Consider the following 21001-nt stretch of genomic DNA (forward strand, 5'->3'; position numbering starts at 1 on the left):
TTTTACAAGGGAAAGATAGATAACGATGGGAACTACGAGTTGCTTACTTTATTAGGTAATTGAGAAAGTGGTTAAGTGCAGTAGATCATTGATCTGATATTTCACGTTTCTTTGGCATGATCAATAGATGCGTGAAATGTGGATTATATTTAGTACACATGAAGTTCAAAAGGAGATTGCAATCGATTCTATGCATTTAAAAGCAAAATTGCATGAAAAACCAATTTTATTGGCAGTTATCAGTCGTGGTCAAAAAGCCACTGCAATATATTCTGTACAAGATGCAATGCAGGAATAATGACAATAGGAAATATAAACTCGAAGAGCACAACGGTGGAGCTTGCAGACCTGCTGCCTCGTAGTTCCAGTAAATCAGATTCAAACCTGTGTAGTTTGCACGTTCTCCCTGTGACTAGGAATGGGTCACCGTGAATATGGGCATAATAAAAGATGGTAATAGTGCAAAAGGGTGTTTGATGGTTGGCACAATCTTTGTGGGCCGAAGAACCTGATTCTGTGCATTATGAGTCTATGACCCCAATATTGGCCAGCAGGAGGCTACTGCACTATAAAAGGCCAAGCACAGGATCAACACAAAAGGATGAGAATCCAGAACTATTGCTCCAAGCACTATATGCATCCACACTATTAATGAGCTTTTATGCAGCAGATACAATGTACCACGCTGTAGATTGCAAGATGTTGATTTAGAGACACAACATGAAAACAGCCCCTTCGGCCCACCAAGTCAATGCCGACCATAAATTACCTGTTCATATTATTTCTACGTTATCCCACTTTCATTCCCATTCCTTACACATTCGGGAGAATTTTACAGATGCCAATTAACCTAGAAGTCTAGCAAAATGAGGCTTCTGCATGAATTAGAATGGAGCTCACTCATGTCACTTAATATATCTGAAGGACTGAAAGACAATAAAGGCCTTTATTTTAGCTTTATGAATGCAGATACTGGAAATCAGTGACAAGAAAATGCTGGAAATACTCAGATCAGGCAGCATCTGAGAAAAAATATATATATTTGAGGTGTAAAGAGCTTCATCGGAACTCCAGACAGATTAGTTTTAACTAATACAAGCTTTCCCCATTCTCCTTTGCCTCCACCCCATCATAGACATCCCTTTTGTATTTTCCATTCCTATTTCTCCGTAACATAAGAAGTTACACCTCACAGATCTGATGGATAATTTCCAGCATTGTTTTTCAATTTTTCTTTCTGAACAGATTAACTATCCATGACTACAATGCCACGTGTAGGGAATCCAAATGAACAAAATGTAAAGAGATAAGCAATACTATCAAGTCTGCAATAAACACATTCACTGATGATCCGGTCCAAAACAGCAGCCTGTAACTAAAAGGTAGCATGACTACTTCAGGAAAACCGATGGGAAATTCTTCAAATCTTCCATTCTAATTTTGTATTTGTGCAAAGTTTCAGAGGGATCCTGATTACACCTCACCCACAATAACAAAAGATGCTCTGCTTACACTGTACCTTGCTTTTCACTGTACCAAGTGACAATAAATCAAACTAAGTAGCTAAGGAACACTGTCAAATTAACCTAATTCGGTTATTCCATTATTATATTTTAATAATGTTTGCACTATTTTGTATAGCACTACAACCTTGCACCATGCAGCCATTTTGAACTCATTGTTGTATTTATCTTTATTGTATATATTTGTTTACTCTGTGAACTTCATGTGAACAAGGAATTTCATTGCACTCTGTTGTATCTAATCCAAATCTGTGTTTTATGCACGCATTGACAGGGAGAACACTGATGTGCCTTCCCGATCCCCCATTCGCTGTGATGGCATTTCAGTCTCAGTCACAGAGGCCGATCTCAGGAAATTCTTCAGAGAGGAGAACCCCCGAAAAGCACCTGGTCCTGATGGTATACCCGGTTGTGTTCTTAAAACCTGTGCGGACCAAATGGCAGGAGTTTTTACAGGAGCCTGAAGACTGCAACAACCAGGTTCAGGAATAGCTACTTCCCCACAGCCATCAGGCTATTAAACCTGGCTCGGACAAAACTCTGATTATTAATAACCACTTTCTGTTATTTGCACTTTACCAGTTATTTATTCATGTGTGAATATATTTAGATCAGGGTATATGGACACATTTATCTGTTTTGTAGTAAATGCCTACTATTTTCTGCGTGCTTAAGCAAAGCAAGAATTTCATTGTCCTATACAGGAACACACGACAATAAACTCACTTGAACTTGAACTTGATGTTCTGCTTAAGAACAATGTGTAACCATCTGCACATTTGTCTACAACAATAGCCATGAACATGTTTCAACGATCTTGAATCAAAAAGTGAACCAATATTTACATTTTAAAACTTTGTACATCTTGAAAGCCTGCAATCTTGAAAGTATATTATTAATACTTAGGGCGGGTAGGGTAATGAAGAAAGAGCATTTTTCTTGCCTTGCACTGCATCTTATCCTTCAGCGCACACTTGAAGTTCAAAACTGAAACTCTGATCACCGATATAACCTTCCTGTACACGCATCTCACATGGATTTTGCATCTTTCGTTCCCACTTTACACTTGATTTAAGCATTCTCCCCAATACATGTTCTTGATCCATCGTCTTTATTCTAACATTAATTTCAAGCTGTAAACAGGCTTCGGATTCCCAGCTCCAAAACGATTTTTGTTCACATTCAGTCATCAGCCACACAAAATCTAATTTCCTCAATTGACTAAATGGCCCCATGGCAGAAGTATCCACGTCACGGGGCTGGAAACTGGAAGTATCCTGAGCTAATTCTGCTACCACCATCATCTACTGCAACAACTGATGGCTTCAACTGATTGTCGCCGGAAGTTTGCGTCCTTTTCAGGATGACGACGACAGCGAGGTCAACATTTGTAACAAGATGGACACGAAAAGAAGAATTGTCTAAATAGACCCAAATATACCATTTCATCTTCACCATTCCACTCTCTGCCTGCGCCTACATCACCAATAAACTTATTAATGGTTGCTAATGTAAATCTAATTCAAATATGAATTAACACAGAAGTGTGGGAATGCAATTCAATCAATATCCATTGCGATATGTCGTGCTTAACAGCCACCCACTTAATTTTTAATCAGTTCCTCATCCCATTAGTTTGTTTTCATCCAATTTTCGATGCTGGAACACAAGGAAATCAAAGTACATTTTACATCATCCGGATTACTCATTTTCTTGGTTATTGCATTATCAAATAAATTGTATTAGAGAGACAAGAACTAAGCTTCTAAATACAAATTTGAATATTCTATTTATCCTCAAATTAACTTAACATCACTCCCCCTCATCCTCACTGATAAATGAAGTCATAAAGCCTCTCTATAATACAATCCAAACATTGGTAATTACTGAGTTAGTGAATGAGTCAAGGGCTCCCATTTTACCCCTCTTTCCCATTCACTCAGCTTAAGTGGCATTAGTTTCAGCAGCACTGTCAGCCTCCAGCACAATACCTTGAAATAAAACAATTTCTGCAGTTCCTTAACATGATGAAATTCTACCTGTGCATCTATCCTGTAACAGCACCAAGAGCTCATATCCACTTAGCTGAGATGCCGCAAATGTGGTACGCAGACACCAGCCTGTGTCTGAAGTTTCACATTTCAGATACAGGGGAATTTAGCATAAACCTTTGAAGCAAACTTCAACTTGCATATACAACGTACATGCATGCCCTACTGCCCAACAACAGAATGGCAGCACAGTGGCACGGTGGCAGAGCTACTGCCTTGCAAAGCAAGAAACCCGGGTTCTATCCTGACCTTGGGTGCTTGGCTGTACGGAGTTTGTATGATCTCCCCATGACATGCGTGGGTTTTCCCTGAGTATGGAAGTTGGGAGGTCATGTTGCAGTTGCACAAGACATTGGTGAGGCCACATTTAGAGTATTATGTTCAGTTCTGGGCACTGTGTCATAGGAAAGATGTTGTCAAGCTGGAAAGGGTACTGAGAAGATTTACGAGGATGTTGCCAGGACTAGCGGGTCTGAACTATAGGCAGAGGTTGAGTAGGCCCGGATTCTATTCCTTGGAGCGCAGGAGGATGAGGGGTGATCATATAGAGGTGTATAAGATCATGAGAGGAATAGATCAGGTATATATACAGTCTCTTGCCCAGAGTAGGTGAATCAAGAATAAGAGGACATAGGCTTATGGTGAAAGGGAAAAGATTTAATAGGAAACAGGGGGGTGGCATTTTCACACGAAGGGTGGTGGATGTATGGAACAAGCTGCCGGAGGAGGTAGTTGCGACAGGGACTATCCCAACACTTAAGAAGTAGTTAAAGATAGGTACATGGATAGGACAGGTTTGGAGGGATATGGATCAAATGCTGGCAGGTGGGACTAGTGTAGCAGTGTGGGCAAGTTGATCTGAAAGGCCCCATTTTCACACTGTATCACTCTATGACACTATCTTTGGTTTCCTCTCACACTCCAAAGGCGTACAGGTTTGTAGGTTAATTGGCTTGGTATAAATGTAAAACACTGTGTGTGTAGGATAGTGTTAATTTGCTCGCCGGTTGGTGCGGACTCAGGGGGCCGAAGGGGCTGTTTCTGTGCTGTATCTCTGAACTAAATACGAAAGTAATTTAATCATTTAAGCTTTTTAATACAAAAGATAAATCGAATCTGTTACCCCAAATCCAAATTGCAAAATCATGTGAAGTATTTGTTTATATATACTCCATCATCAATGCCCCAAAAATATAACAAGCAGTAATGTAGCTCATAAATTGTGCTTGACAATCTGAATAAATCATGTTAATGAAGCATTGGCGATATCTGTAATCCAATAATGTTGACCGCAGTGCATGACAGTCAGCAAGAATCAACATTGCGTTCTCCTTCTTACACAACTTGTAATATTCATTTTCATTGATGCATTAGAAATCTAACTTGCAAATGAAGCTATAATTTTAATTCAATTTTGATAAACAATCGCCAAAGTCAAAAGAAATCGATGGTAAAGTAACAGTAGAGTGAGCTAAATCAACAGAAGAGCTCATGTTGCATTTGAACGCAGATGTAACCATGACATTTCCAACCTGTGAAATCAGAGGCATACTGTGAACAGTTTAAGTATTACCAATGATCTGTTGTGGACCAACCACAGTGATGCGACGCTAATGCCTCGACTTCCTGATGAGTGAGGAAATGCAGCATGACTCCAATGCAAATTTTTATAGATGCACCACAGAAAGCATACTGTCAGATTGCATCACAGCTTGGTTTGGGAACAGCTCTGCCCAAGACAGGAAGAAATTGCAGAGAGTCAATAACCTGGCCCTCAACACCAGCAAAACCAAGGAACTGATTGTGGACTTTGGAAGGAGTAGGAAGGGGACCCACAGCCCCATTTATATCAATGGTTGAAAGGGTCAAGAACTTCAAATTCCTGGGCGTGCACATCTCTGAAGATCTTTCCTGGTCCGAGAACACTAACGCAATTATCAAAAAAGCTCATCAGCGCCTCTACTTCCAGAGAAGATTACGGAGAGTCGGTTTGTCAAGGAGGACTCTCTCTAACTTCTACAGGTGCACAGTAGAGAGCATGCTGACCGGTTGCATCGTGGCTTGGCTCGGCAATTTGAGCGCCCTGGAGAGGAAAAGACTACAAAAAGTAGTAAACACTGCCCAGTCCATCATCGGCTCTGACCTTCCTTCCATCGAGAGGAATTATCATAGTCGCTGCCTCAAAAAAGGCTGGCAGTATCATCAAAGACCCACACCATCCTGGCCACACACTCATCTACCTGCTACCTTCAGGTAGAAGATACAGTAGCCTGAAGACTGCAACGACCAGGTTCAGGAATAGCTACTTCCCCACAGCCATCAGGCTATTAAACCTGGCTCGGACAAAACTCTTGATTATTAATAACCACTTTCTGTCATTTGCACTTTACCAGTTTATTTATTCATGTGTGTATATTTTTATATCATTGTATATGAACACATTTATCTGTTTTGTAGTAAATGCCTACTATTTTCTGTGTGCTTAAGCAAAGCAAGAATTTCATTGTCCTATACAGGGACACATGACAATAAACTCACTTGTACTTAAACTTGAAACAGAGCTGACTTTTTTGTTAAATCATTCCTAGCTACATACAAGGACAAGTCAAACAGAGAATATTACATTATAGAATCATGCAGTACTTGGTAAATGTCAGTGCAACATTTCAACCCAATACTGAACACTCTCTCCAGTTTAGAAACTTAGTTTGAATGATTTACTTTCCCCAATACTCAATCTTATATCTGCACCAAAAGGTAAAAAGGTTATACTCCTTGACCCACTATTATTTATACAAATAAAAACCCAGTGGAATATTAAAAATGGTTATAATTTGAAGATGTGACCAAAAAGGTTGATGAGGGCAGAGCTGTAGATGTTGTGTACATGGACTTCAGTAAGGCATTCGACACGGTTCGACATGGTAGGCTGCTCTGGAAGGTTAGATCACATGGGATCCAAGGAGAGATAGCTGAATTGATAGCAAATTGGCTCCATGGAAGGAGGCAGAGGGTGATGGTGGAAGGTTGCTTCTCGGACTGGAGGGCTGGGACTAGTGTGTGCCTCAGTGTGGTGGGCCTATTACTGTTTGTCAACTACATCAATGATTTGGAGAACATACAGGGCAGGATTAGAAAGTTTTCTGATGATACAAAAGATAGTGGTTTTGCAGACAGTGACGATGGTTCCGAAAGATTTCAGCTGGATCGATTGGCCAGGTGGGCGGAGAAACGGTTGACAGTATTTAATACAGAAAACTGGGAGGTGTTGCATTTTGGGACGTCGAACAAGGGCAGGACCTACATAATAAATGGTAGCCTCTGCCCAGAGAAGGGGAATCGAGGACCAGAGGACATAGGTTCACGGTGAAGGGGAAAAGGAATCCGAGGGGTAACCTTTTCACGCAAAGAGTGGTGTGTGTTGAGAACAAGCTGCCAGAGGAGGTAGTTGAGGCTGGGACTATCCCACTTAGACAGGTAAATGGATCGGACAGATTTGGAGGGATATGGACCAAGCTCAGGCAAGTGGGACTAGTGAGGGTGGGACATTGTTGGCTGGCAAGGGCGAGTTGGGCCAAGGGGACTGTTTCCACACTGTGTCACTCGATGACTAATTAAACATATTATATAACCCAACCCCACCCACTGGAATACAACAATGCTCATAACAATTAAATAGATTTATTATTCTTTTTGGAAAATAAATCCTTACTGTTGGACTAAATATAATCCAAGGAAGGGAACAACAACCGACCACTAAAAATATCAGATCTATCATTGAATGTAAAAAGGAATGTTGCTTACTTTCATTTAACAATGAAAACACACCACAATAAGCCAAGAATCTTCATCCAATGAAGGTAATCGGAACAAGAGCTAAAATCACAGACGTCGACATAGAACACAGAAGAAATGAAGATCAGGTCGGAAAACTAGCTTAGCTTTTAACTCATTGAATAGTAGAAGCATTGGACAACTTCTATTGTGCACTGCCGGCAGAAGGAACTGCAGATGCTGGAATCCTGAGCAAATCACAAAGTGGTAGAGTAGATCAAGCAGCATCTCTGGAGAACATTTATAGGACATTTCGAGTCAGGGCCCTTCTATTTGTGTTCTTATATGTCTCCCGTTATTGCTACAATGTGACTCTTATCAGTATTTTCGCCATGTGAAAATTTAATAATCCAAGCATTAAGAATTCTTGGATTAAGAAACTGTTTAAATTGTCCTCATTTGATTCAGACCACATTTCTTTTTTATTTGTAACTTGCAAGATCATTGACAAACTAGTCAATTCATTAGCAGGTGTTTACTGAAAGCATAGAATTCACCAATTCTACATTTTTAAAAGTTGCCGAGACACATGGAGAAAAGATGTGGATTTATACGAATAAATGTGATTTTTTTTTACCTCGTTTGAAAACACAAAATACAGTATCCCTTTCAGCCAAGGCAAGAAAATCATTAAAGTCACTGCTCTCTGCAAAAGCTGAAAACGGATATGCCTCAAATAAGACAGTGCATAAACAGTGACCATATTTGTACATACAAGACATTTAGAAATAATCTCAATTAAAGTTGCTTAAGGGCCTGTCCCACTTTCACGACCTAATTCACAACCTTTTTTTACTCGTGGACATTTTTCATCAGGCTACAAAAACGCCCGACCTACTTGATACCACGAGTACCTACAACTAGCATCGCGACCTACCTATGACCTTGACGTCCATGCTGCGAGTACGAGTCAAGGGCAAACTCAGCAGAGGTTGTGAATTAGGTCGTGAAAGTGGGACAGGCTCTTTAATTTGTTGCATTCCATTCCCTTCTGGAAAATATTTCAAAAATTAGATGTTATTTGCAACAATAGCAAAATATGCTGAAATATTGTTTCTGATGGTTATCAATCTGAAACATTTAACTTCAACCCACACAGTATCTGTGCAGAGAGAAATAATGAGAGTATCTTTGCACTTTGTTTCATTTTTTCCTCAAACATCTGAAGTTTTTTTTTTGTTTGAAGCTATTTGCAATTTTGCTTTCAGGTTGTGGTGATTTGGAGAAAATGGTGGCAGGCAGGCTTCAATACATTTTAACGTAATCAGAGGATATTTAATCAGAGTAGGAGCCATTTAAAAATGTATTGATACTTTGAAGCACAAGTTGGTTATGAAATCACATGATGCAGTTGTGCAAAACCTTGTTGCTATTGTCTGTTACTATTGTAAAGTGACTTTGAGTCTTAGAAAAACGCTATAAAAATTAAATTTATTATTATTATTATTAAAACCTGCAATCTATAGGAAATGGATGCTACATGGTAGCAGCAGGGAGTTACTTGATATAATTGATTTGGAAATTGATCACTGTTATATACAATACAATGATTTATGCCTCAGCATATAGTGTACATTTATATATATTTATATCCAATACTGGAACAGTGCAAACATGATATGTCTTTGAGGTATTTTCGTATCAGTTGGCTAAACAAGGAAGCCCCCTCAAAGCAGCTGAGACCAAGCACTTTATTAATAAGCAAATTCGGTATTCCGAAAAATGCAAGGAAGCATGGGATTTGTCAAAGGTCAGTCGAGAAAAAAAGCGAACAGGGGTGCCAGGTAACGGGAGAATGGGGTGTAACAGCGAGAGGGGGCAGATGCAGGAAGATTATAGAAGATTATTCCCGATGTTGGGGAAGTCCAGAACTAGGGGTCACAGTTTAAGGATAAGAGGGAAGTATTTTAGGACCGAGATGAGAAAATCATTTTTTACACAGAGAGTGATGAATCTGTGGAATTCTCTGCCACAGAAGGTAGTTGAGGCCAGTTCATTTGCTATATTTAAGAGGGAGTTAGATGTGACCCTTGTGGCTAAAGGGATCAGGGTGTATGTAAAGCAGGGATGGGATACCGAGTTGGATGATCAGTCATGATCATATTGAATGGTGGTGCAGGCTCGAAGGGCCGAATGGCCTACTCCTGCACCTACTTTCTATGTTTCTACGTCTATGTTTCTATGCAAGTGGAAGGCAGGGGGAGAGACTGGACCAGCGGAGGGACGGTGAGAGGTGGGGGAGAGAGAAGGTGGGTGAAAGACGTGCGTGTTTGTGTTTTGCTCATAGATGTGTTTAGTTTAACATTCCGCAGGGAGTGCTGGGGTTTGCACGTTGGTTGCAGAGGCGGGCAATGTCCTCCAGTCCCTCCCTTCAATTCGGGGCAGGAGGAATGGGATGGAGGGATTGTCCTAGTGCCGGGGAGTACTTGAAGACGGGGTGTCCGGGACCTGCAGTGAAGTTCCTCTCTCTCCATCTCTCTCCCAGCCGCCTCGCCTTTACCCTTTATCGCTCTGTAAGAAGGAACTGCAGATGCTGGTTTATACCGAAGGTAGACACAACGTGCTGCAGTAACTCTGCAGGACAGGCAGCATCTTTGGAGAAAAGGAATAGGTGACGTTTCGGGTCAAGACCCTTCTCCAGAGATGTTGCCTGATCCACTGAGTTACTGCAGCATTTTGTGTGTATCCCCGTTGATGACAGGCACCGGAGGGGTTAACCTGGATAAGTCGAGAGGTGCAGCTGATGGTCCCCATCCCGTCAGGGAATGGGTTCCTCGGGAGGGAGCAAAATTGAGCTGGAGTTAGCGCTTCTTCTCCGCGCTGGCTCTAAGCCTTGGGCCGCCACTGCTCCGGGCCGGTGTCCCATCAGTCTCTGGCTGCCCCTGGACAAGGATAGAACACTCGAGAGGGGATGGGGACGGTATTGAGACTCCGCTCACAAATCAGCCTCCTGGGGTTATGCAGGAGAGTGGTGCGTGGTTCACATCTGTATAATAACTCTGTATAACCCAGGAGGGCCGCCCAAGTGAGAATGGAACCCATACTCCCAGGCTGAGGGGGACCGGACCGTGATTCATTAGATTGTCACTGCTGAGATTTCTGCATGGACCAATGGAGAAGGGAGAACTAGGATCGCTAACTCCAATAGCAATTCAACGGCGCTTGCAGTGCCGGGTACCCGATCCGATCCAATGTTTATCTCCAGTGACCTATGACCTGGGCATGCGCAGTCGGAATACCGAACTCGTTTATTGGACTCCAATCAACTCCCTGAGATTGACATCGAAACACCAAGCCACAGCATACCAGTCACATCAGAATAAGTACGATTAATGTACCGGGCAGAGATGTGAAAGGTACCGGGGTAGCCGAGAACAGCCATTGATGTAGATAGACAATAGGCTATCTGGTGAATGGTGCATTATAGCTACAAAACATTTAAAAAATATTTTAAAGAAGTTCCAGGATGGCTGCTTTGTCATCAAGGCACACCAAAGACCGACATGATCACATTTGATGGCTGCCAACTGTTTGTCATGTACTGACATTGTATCCAAAACGTATAAAACTTGATATATTTGAGTTAAGGAGATTCTTCCACGCCACTGCTCCTGCATGCTTACTTGTGCCGAATAAAAGGCTTGTTAATCCACAACTCTCAACTCAAGTGGCTTTTCAACCACAACAATTAAGTGACAATTCAATTTTACAAGGCAGCAGATAAAACACAGCAAAATCTGGGCGTGCAACAAAGCCTAGAAACTTACTATTAGCTGGCTGCTAAAATAACTAATAAATAATAATAGCCAATACATTTGTTTGATCTACATGATCAGAAAAAGTCAAACGGAAAATAATGTGTGTATCCTCACAATATCATTTAAATGAATTTAATAATCCTGTTTCCTACCCCCTCCTCCAAAAAAAAATCAAATTGTCCATTACTCACAAATTCAATGCAACCTGTGATCTCAACAGACATCAACCTAATATCCTTAGATAAGCTTCCAAATATTCACTATACATATTATTATATTTGAGACTTACCTTTTTGTGACATTAGAACAAAATTCATTTCCTCGGCTAGGCCACGTTTGAAATAATAATCTCATATCAAAGCAAGACATACGTCACACAACTAACAGATCTTGATTTAGCCAGAATCTCATCTTAATAGATTGGAATACGATCTATAGATGTTCCTATAATCCAGAAAGTGCAGAATGTCATTGACTATGTTATGTTTTCAAAGACAGCCACAAAAGATAATCAACTCTTCTTTGGCACCAAAATATGCATCTTCCATCATCCACCACAACACACTCACTTTATTGAAACATTAAATTTCACAAAAACTCAATATTATTCCATCTGAGGAAGTGGTGGTAAGTGCAGATACAATTACAACTCAAACACATCTAGACGAGTACCTAGGCCAAGCCAACTTTATCAGCATGGATGAGTTGGGATGACGCGTTTCTGAGCACAGATTACTCAAAAGCGGAGAAACATTCAGAACAATATTGAAAGCTGGAGTCCATGTATCATGAGAACACATTGAATCTGCATATGTAAAGGAAGGCGCACACCACCTAACAAACCACCCTCCTACCTCGTCTCCGGAAGAGTTTGCAGTCCATTCACCAGACCTCAGAACCCACAAAACCAAGATGAAAGCAAATAATCTTTGACCTCAATAAGAAAAATCATAGCGCTTAGCCTATTCCTCACTCCACATCATCAAACCAGGATTAACACAAGCAATAAACAAAACAAAATGCACTACCCAATAGGTGAATGGGACTAACTGCAAGAATATTCAATACGAAACTGACCTCAAAAAGCAAGCAATATTTGATCTTTATAAGAATTAGCCAGCGAGCATTAAACATTTGGGTGGACTTCTCTTATCCAGAGGAATTGAAAAGGATGGTCAAACTGAAGATAGGACATAACCATTCAATTGTATGAGCGATATAAGAAACTTCAGGAGCTACTTCCAATTATGTGCTCCAAATTGCAATATAGAAGCAAAAAATAAATTTGGAAAACTGATGCCAGATGAGGACACATGATTGAAAGTTAATTAAATGTAGTAATTTTTAAGAATGGACTTAACATAGAGATGTTTGGATGTGTGATTCCAGGATATGGTCTAGTTACTTTTAGGGACTGCAAAGGACCAAGAAATAGACGTCTTGACTGGGATAGAGCTATACAGCACGGAAACAAGCCGTTCAGCCCAACTTGCCCATGCCGATCAAGATGCCCCAACTGCAATAGTCCCACTTGCCTGCATTTGGCCCATGTCCCTCTAAACTGTTACTATCCATTTATCTGTACAAATATTTGTTTAAAATTTGTCACTAATGCCAGCTTGTTGAAGTCTAATAAGTCTTCTTTAACATCTGATCTCAGAGCTACCTGCGATCACTTACCGAGTTTAAAGGTTGCTGTAGTATCTGATTATATAAGGTTTTATTTTAATGTCGATCGTTTCACTGTTTATTTGGTCAAATTATTTAAACAATGAATGAATTGCTTATGACAATGGCGTGCTGGTGAATGACAGTGCGACAGTCCACCCACCCACCCACACATGCATACACACACACACATCCATGCGTATGCACACATACATGCATGCACACATACATGCATGCACACATACATCCGCACACACATCCGCATGCACACATACATCCACACACACAGAGACATATATACCTCCACACACACATCCATCCGCACACACACACACACACACACACACACACACACTTGACAGGTATACACAGACACACACAAACTACAGATACTCAAACAATGCAACACTGGTTCAGGAGCCGGACCTCTGCAGCAGTCATTCAAAAAACCTGTGGAAAATTTCATATAGTTCCGAGAGGTGGGTCACGAAAATTGATTTCTAGACACATTTCTGATGCTCGGCCCACAGCCTACCTGTGCTCCAACAAATAAAATCGTAGAAGAGTTTTAGCCCGAAACGTTGCCCATTTCCTTCGCTCCATAGATGCTGCCGCACCCGCTGAGTTTCTCCAGCACTTTTGTCTACCTTCGATTTTCCAGCATCTTCAGTTCCTTCTTAAACAAATAAAGTCCAAGGCTGCTCAATCTCTCCCTACAATTCAGGCCCTCAAGTCCTGGCAACATCCTCGTAAAATTTCTCTGCACTCTTTCCAGCTTAACAATCTCCTGCCTATGGCAGGGTGAGCAAGTGTCTGGCAACATAAGAGAAACAAAAAATTGTACTATGGGTTTGTATTACACACTGTGAAATGGAGCAATTGACAAATATGACTGAGTGGATTTAAATACAAAGAAGGCAATCTTAAATTCAGATCAGTTGGAAGCCAGGAAAATTATATAGAAATGGAAAATGTTCACAAAGAAAAATGTCACAGTCAGTATTTTGCCTGCTTTTGATTATCACACTGAATCTGCTGAGAGGAAAGGTAACCTGGGAGTTGGTGGACATGGATGATTGAAGCAAAGTGCTAGTGAGTTCGAGATATGAAAAATTGCCAGAAGGAAGGATTGACAAATTTGTCGTGCAATAAACTCGTGCAACATCACGTGTAATACACTCACCACGTTCCTGTATTTTTTCTGTATGATTCTGATCTACCTGCCCCATTCCTAACAGGCTGTAATACACAAGCAACCTGTAATTCTAGAAAAGCAGTTTTCAACAGAAATTAAGAAATGTATATTTATTCTAATTGATCTTAATTCTGATAACTAGAATATTTCCAATATATTTTAGACTTCCAGCACGGGCAGTTTTTTATAAATACCATTTATTTCAGTTCTGCTTCCAGGTTTTACTTCCTCAAGTACTAGAATACCAGGCTGCAGAAAGCCGAATACGGGTTTTGAGAGGTTACACTGCCATGCCGAAGCAAGGCCCAAGTACATTAGCAGCAGAAGATGAATCAGGGAAATTACAAACTACCCAATGTTTAAACAGTGCTGAGGCAACAGTCCCAATGAAACAACAGGCCAAAACGTTCATATGTGAAATGCATAATTTTAGGCATTTATCTTTAATTAATTTAAAAGCTCAACATGGATACTGATCATGCTTTTCAAAATTAAAATGTAACCAAAGTTAAAATTGGTTTCAGATCGACGTCAGGTCAGAAGAATGAAGGAAAAGTGTAGTAGTGCTTTTATGCTATTGCACCAGTAATAGTCCCACTTTAGCAACGGATTTATGCAATTGTTTAAATAAATAGAAACTTGGATTACAAAGCAGATATCAGTAATGGCGATTGTGAAATGAGCAGAGCAGTACACTTCAGGAAGGAAATTAAGCCTACTTTTGAATCCAGACACGCAGTATTGAGGTTGACTTGTTTTTTGAGTGCAACTTTAAGTCAATATGATTTTATACTGTAACAACAGAAGGTGGACATTTGTGTCATGGCTCTTCTGAGGTGAGATAACATAATCAGTAACATGTGGAGACAAATTATGTTATACAGCGCTGTCTCCAACCTGAGGAGAGGGACATTAACGGTTCACCGTACAATACAATGGATTCCTCAGGGTTAAAAATTCATTTGAGTCTGACTGCCAATTTGCCCAACAGCACATATGCAATAAGGTGGAAGTAAGAGAGTAACAACACCCCTGGAACAGTCTCCTTAATAATATCCGCAGCAAGCATTGAGTAAAAATGTCAAATACATTGAAATTGTTTTCAATGCAGTGCAAATTCTAGTATGGCAAGCTCAAACTCGATCAATGGTATCCAAGTATTTATTTGGTTGCATAAAACCATTGTGGTATAAGTTTAATGCAGACTCGAGTTTGAACTACTGTATTCCAACAACGATCCAAAACTCATTTATTCACACTTTCTCCAATATCTGCCTCAGATATGCTATTAATTTCTCATAAATATCCATGCAGGACATGGAAGAATTACCAGTTTTTGTTCAAGTGGATGCATGGAGCTTCAGAAAATGCATAAACTCTAAATTCAGCAGTCCATCACTTTCACTTTAAAATCTGAAGTTCAAAGGGTTTAATTGGATAATCCTTTCGCTCAGTTTTACTGGAAATGAATTGTTGCAAATTCAGTTTTAAGTTAAACTCGACTGTTATATTATTTTCATTGAAGTAAAATGTTTCAATACACTCTGAAAAAATGTTCTCTCTTGAAATAACAAACATCCAACAGATCAGAGGCTGATTTTTATTTCTCTCCTCCTTTTCCACAAACCATCCCATTTTCACTGCCCAATCTATTAACTGTATTGCCAAAAGTACACTTTCATTTTGGTATTCATCAAAGCCCTGTCCCACGGTACGAGTTCATTCCAAGAGTTCTCCAAAGTTTGTCCTGATTCGAACTCGGAGATTTACGGTAGTGGCCACTCATCAATACTCGGGGCTCTCGTGGACATTTTTCATCATGTTGAAAAATCTTCATGAGTCTTCCCGTGCTTACCTGCCGTTAGCAAGTTTTCCCTGAGTACCTGCCGTTAGCACTAAGATACGTCCCAGAGCTCTGACGTACCTGCTACATTCATTCTCCGTGCTTACCACGAGTTTGATTTTTTTTAAACTCGGGAGAGCTATTGGAATGAACTCGTACCGTGGGACAGGGCTTTCAATCTTTTACAACTTAATTAAATTCAGAAATCACTAGCTCCCAAAATAAATTCCCATTATTTGCCAACTTGGTAACTTGCAAGATACCCAAAATTTGTTACAACTTTAATTGACATGCATGCTTGGAAAATGACAAAAATAACACACATGTCAGGAACAGGGCATCCAGCCCTCAAGTCAGTTTTCCCAATCAACAAGATCACAGCTAACCTTCCAACTTAACACGTTCTCCTGCACCATCCCCATATCCTTTTATTTCCCCAAATATCCAGAAATCACAAATCTTGGTGCTGTTTCATCACTGCTCTATACAAATGTAATACTTATTTACTCCTGTATTCAAATATTCTTATAATAAAGACTAACATGCCATTTACCTTCCTAATCATTTATTGTACCTGGACCTTGTCCTTCAGCAATTTGCAAACAAGGACACCCAGGTTCCACTGAGCATCAACACTGCCTATAACACCAGTTATAAAACACTTTCTATTTTGAAGACCAAAGTGGATGTCCTCACATTTCTGCGCATTAGATTCCATTTATCATGCTCTCGCCCACTCAGTCAGCATTTCCGTATCCTCTAAAGCCTCTTTGCATCATTCTTCTAACATATAATCTTATCTTGGTTAATATCATTTACAAACCTTGAGATGCAAATATTTGGTCCCAACAGCCAAGTGTGCTAATAGCCGGAACCCAAACAGTGATTCCCGCAGTACCCGACTGGTAGATCCCGCCAACGTGGGAATAATCCATTTATTAGCATTCTTTTCTTACAGTCCAATAAACAATTGTCAATCCATGTCTGTATATTAACCCCAATTCCATGTACTCCAACCTCCTACACAAGAACGTATTGAAAGTCTTCTAGAATCCAAATACATCGCCATCCACTTGTTCCCTCTCATCTTTTCCACCAATTACAGGAGCGTGAAAACTGTAACTTCCAGGTTCAGAAACAGCTTCCTCGCCAGCAACCGTGAGGCTATTGAACACTATGAACTCCAACTAAACACTGAACTATGAAGTGATTGCATTAAGAACTTTGAGCTTTGCTTTTGCACTATATTGCTTTTATTAAATGTATCGAATTTCTTAATTTATCTATTGGGTATTATATTTACATACCTGTTGTGCTGCTACAAGTAAGAATTTCATTGTTCTGTTTAGAGACATATGACAATGATACACTTTTGACTCTCATGATCTTCAAATTAGCTCCAGCAGTTAATCAAATATGATGTTCCTTCCATAAATTCATGCAAATTCTACTTAATTCTTCAATGCTTTTCCACAAATACCTTTTAGATTTCAACATTTCCCCCAATGCGTTAGCCTAACCCATTGGTAAATCTCGGTTTTCACTCTTCCATCTTTCTGAATTAGTGGGGTCACATTTGTTATCCTCGAATTGACTAAAGCAATTTCAGGATATAAAAAATTTTGAAAAATTAGAATCAAAAGGTTTAACGTTTCTATAATCTCCTCTTTCACACCACAAGACATACTTCATTGTATTTCAAGCTCACTAATTGCTCTACAACTATTCTTTCTCAACTATTTACTTCAGTTCCTCATTCTTAAATAACTATTGGTTCTAAATATTTGACAGATTTCATCCCTCCATCAAGACCTCCAAAAAGTTATTTTACATACCTCCACCTCATTAAAAATGTCCTATTCCTCATTGAAATTTCACTTCTAAGGGTAAGAGGCCAATGTTTCCCCTTGCTAGCCTTTTCACCTAGATATAGAAATTCTTAATCTGCCTTTTTATGTTTTTACCAATCATGTCTTTTTATAAAAGAAAAAAATCAATTCATTCGTTCTCCTTTGCTGAGTTCTAAATTGCTACTAACAGAGGATTGCTGCTAATACTGGCAACTTTCTAAAAGCCTTGTTCTTTGATTGACTGCTATCTTTAATTTTTCCTCACCCATCTATGTTCTATCTATCTATATTACTAAAAGTCTGTTCTTGACCGGTTTTGGCCATCTGTGCTGCGATTTTCGAGAGAACGCCGCCACCTACGGCCGTCATTTTTGGCCACCTTGCTCAGAGCCCCGCTCCACCGTATGTGTGCCGAAGATTTTTCCCGTCGATGAAAAATGACAGAGATATTAATGATTTTATAAAATTCCCCATTCTCCGTGCTGGCGGGAGGGACTATAAAACCAGGAAGTGGTGTGCCTCAATCAGTGTCTGCAAGCTGGAGGAAGGCAGAGGGTCATGTTTCTCTGAGCTGTGAATAACACTGAACACATGTCTACTCAAATGTAAGTGTCCTTAGTGGTTCTAAAACGCTTGCAGAATGTGTCTATTGGTTCTAAAATGTTTGCAAAAAGTGTTTATTGGTTCTAAAATGTTTGCAAAAAAGTGTCTCTTTTGGTTCTACAATGCTTGCAGAATGTGTCTTTTTTGGTTCTAAAATGTTTTTTAGGTTCTCTCCCCCCCCCTCTCCTCTCCCCACCATCCCTCCCCTAAACCCCTCCCCTCCACACACCCCTACCCCCCCCCCCTAACCCCCTCCCTCCCCCCCCTCCCTGCTCCCCACCTCTCTCCCCCCCCCTCCCTGCTCCCCACCTCACCCCCCCCCTCTCAGCACCTCCTCTCTCTCCCCCTCTCTCACTCCTCCCCCACCTTTCCCCCCTCACCCACTCTCCCTCTTGTCCTCCTCTCCAACCCCCCTATCCCTCTTGCCCCTCTCTCTGTGTCTCTGTCTCTCTCTCTGCCTCTGCCCCTTCTCTCTCTGCCCTCATTCTCTACCCCCACCCCGCCTCTCTAGACGTGACTGCAAGTTGGGGGCTATGCGTCAGTAGATAGGGTGGTTATTGGGTAAAAGGAGCAAATTAATAATATTAGTGTAATATCAAGGGCCCCATCCCCACCCCACCCCCACACAACCGCATGCTGGGGGAACAGACCCAACGGGTCTGCACTTGGTCTAGTTTCCTTTTGGATTTGGGGGGCGGGGGTTCAATATTATGCATTATTTTTAATTTTAGCCATTGCCTGTCTAGCAAATTTTCCAATGCATTTTCCCCCAAAGGTGCCACAAAGATTTTAAATCATGAATATTAACATAACATCTGATCCTAAGAGTGAAATACGAACTTGAACGGTAGACTGAGCACAAGGTAGCTGATCAACCAGATACGTAGAGCTGTGCTGGGCTAGATCAACTTCACTGAGCTTGCGTTGTTTAGTTGTTAGGAAGGTCTCTCAAGTTCTTAAGCAAATAAAGGCTACGCAGGCAGCATTAAGTAGGCAGAAAGATTAATTTGATTGGCAGATGAAACATTGTTCAAAGAGCTTCAAATATAGACTAAGGGTTAAATGAAACACTCATAGCATATAGAATGGAACAGCACCGAAACAAGCCCTTTGGCCAAAAATTTATGTACCAAACATGATGCCAAGATAAACTAATCTCATCTACCTGCACGTGAATCGTATCTCTCCAATCCTTGCAATATACATATACCTATTCATTCAATATCACTTGGGAAAATGTGTCCCATAATCTAACGAAGGATATGTGAAAGCATACATTTTATAACCATGCCAAATGTTTTTTTTTTAATACAGCGTTTGTTACCACTTTCCATTTTTACTCATTTTACTATTTCGTTTGCAGACTTAATGGAATACTAAATTGAAATGCCAAAAACGAAAAGTGAAAACTGTCCCGTTTTGCTAACTGCAATAAAGCACGCTTTTATGTCGCTGGCGAGGCGAGCGCAAAAATTGAAGACAAGTCTCCCAACTATCGGGTTACCAGATGCCAGTGTGTCAGCAAAAGCATCAGCTGACGGCCCAAAATACACTGGCGGACCCCGAGCTGTCAGTGGGGAGGGGAGAGGAATGTCTAACAAACGAGGTGACCCGCTTATTTCCTTCGCTCCATAGATGCTGCTGCACCCGCTGAGTTTATCCAGCCTTAAATGCCTAGTTGTGGGTTGAGGAGAACCGCGGCGGCGGCAGCAGCAGCGGTAGAGGCCGGAGAGAGAGAGGGAAAGAGCCCAACATGGGGAAGGAGGAAGGGACAAGGAGACCGGGGGTCGAGGGAGGGTCCCGGGTCCCATTAGATGAGGGAGCGTCACCCAGGTGTCCGGGGCCCCGAGTGGAACAGCTCCCGGGTAGGGTTCCTCGGGGGAGTGGACCCCAGAAATCTGGGTGCCGTGAGGGCGCGGCGCCCAGGGATCCGGACTGTGAGGGAGCGGCGCCCCTGAGGAGGGGGAGAGGGCGTGAGGGAGCGGCGCCCAGGGACGTGTGAGGGAGCGGGGCCCCTGAGGGGAGAGGAGGGGCGTGTGGGAGCGGCGCTCTGGGGTCCGGACTGTGAGGGAGCGGGCTCCTGAGGGAGGGGGGAACCGTGAAGGAGCGGGGCCTGCTGTCACCGCCGGGCCTGCGCTTCGCTTGCCATCGCTGAGCGGGCGGACGTGGCGGGGTGGAAGGCGGACACTCATTCACTCACTCACTCACCTCGTCATCCTTGTGGTTCCTGATGCCACGTACCAGGTCCTGCAGGTTCTTGTCAAACATTCGGTCGATGCTGCCTTTCACGATCTTCAGCGCCATCCTCGCGCCTTTCCCTTTCCTCCCCCCAACCGCCTTGCTGCAGATCCGGCTCCCGCTGCTGATCACACCATGCCCGTGGTCCTGGTGCGCCGAGGGATGGAGGGAGAGAGGGAAGGAAGGAAGAAGGCGGCCGCTGCTTTGCCGGAGCCGCGATTACCTTCGCAGCACAGAGCGAGAGAAAATGGCGGCGGCCCGGCTGGAGTCAGGTGACCGACTGCGGGACGGGATGACGGGGAGGGAGGGAGGGAGGCCCGGCTCTCTATCCCTCTCATACACAAGGGCACTTCTGGTTCTCTGTCTCATCCATTCTCATACATACAGAGGGACAACTCTTAGACACGGAGAGACAACTCTTTGGTTCCTTCACACGCG

General features: G+C 41.8%; 1 protein-coding gene across 1 annotated transcript in view; it reads right to left on the minus strand.

Annotated features, from left to right (window-relative positions):
* The window catches only part of ap3d1 (adaptor related protein complex 3 subunit delta 1), a 75605-nt gene extending 54846 nt beyond the window's left edge, over window positions 1–20759 (minus strand). The window contains 1 exon segment of the mRNA XM_055658559.1: window positions 20534–20759. Within this exon segment, the coding sequence (XP_055514534.1) occupies window positions 20534–20629 (96 nt within the window). The 5' untranslated portion in view covers window positions 20630–20759.
* Between the last annotated feature and the right edge of the window lie 242 nt (window positions 20760–21001).

The sequence above is a fragment of the Leucoraja erinacea genome, chromosome 29 (assembly GCF_028641065.1).
Source record: "Leucoraja erinacea ecotype New England chromosome 29, Leri_hhj_1, whole genome shotgun sequence".
NCBI classification, from domain to species: domain Eukaryota; kingdom Metazoa; phylum Chordata; class Chondrichthyes; order Rajiformes; family Rajidae; genus Leucoraja; species Leucoraja erinaceus.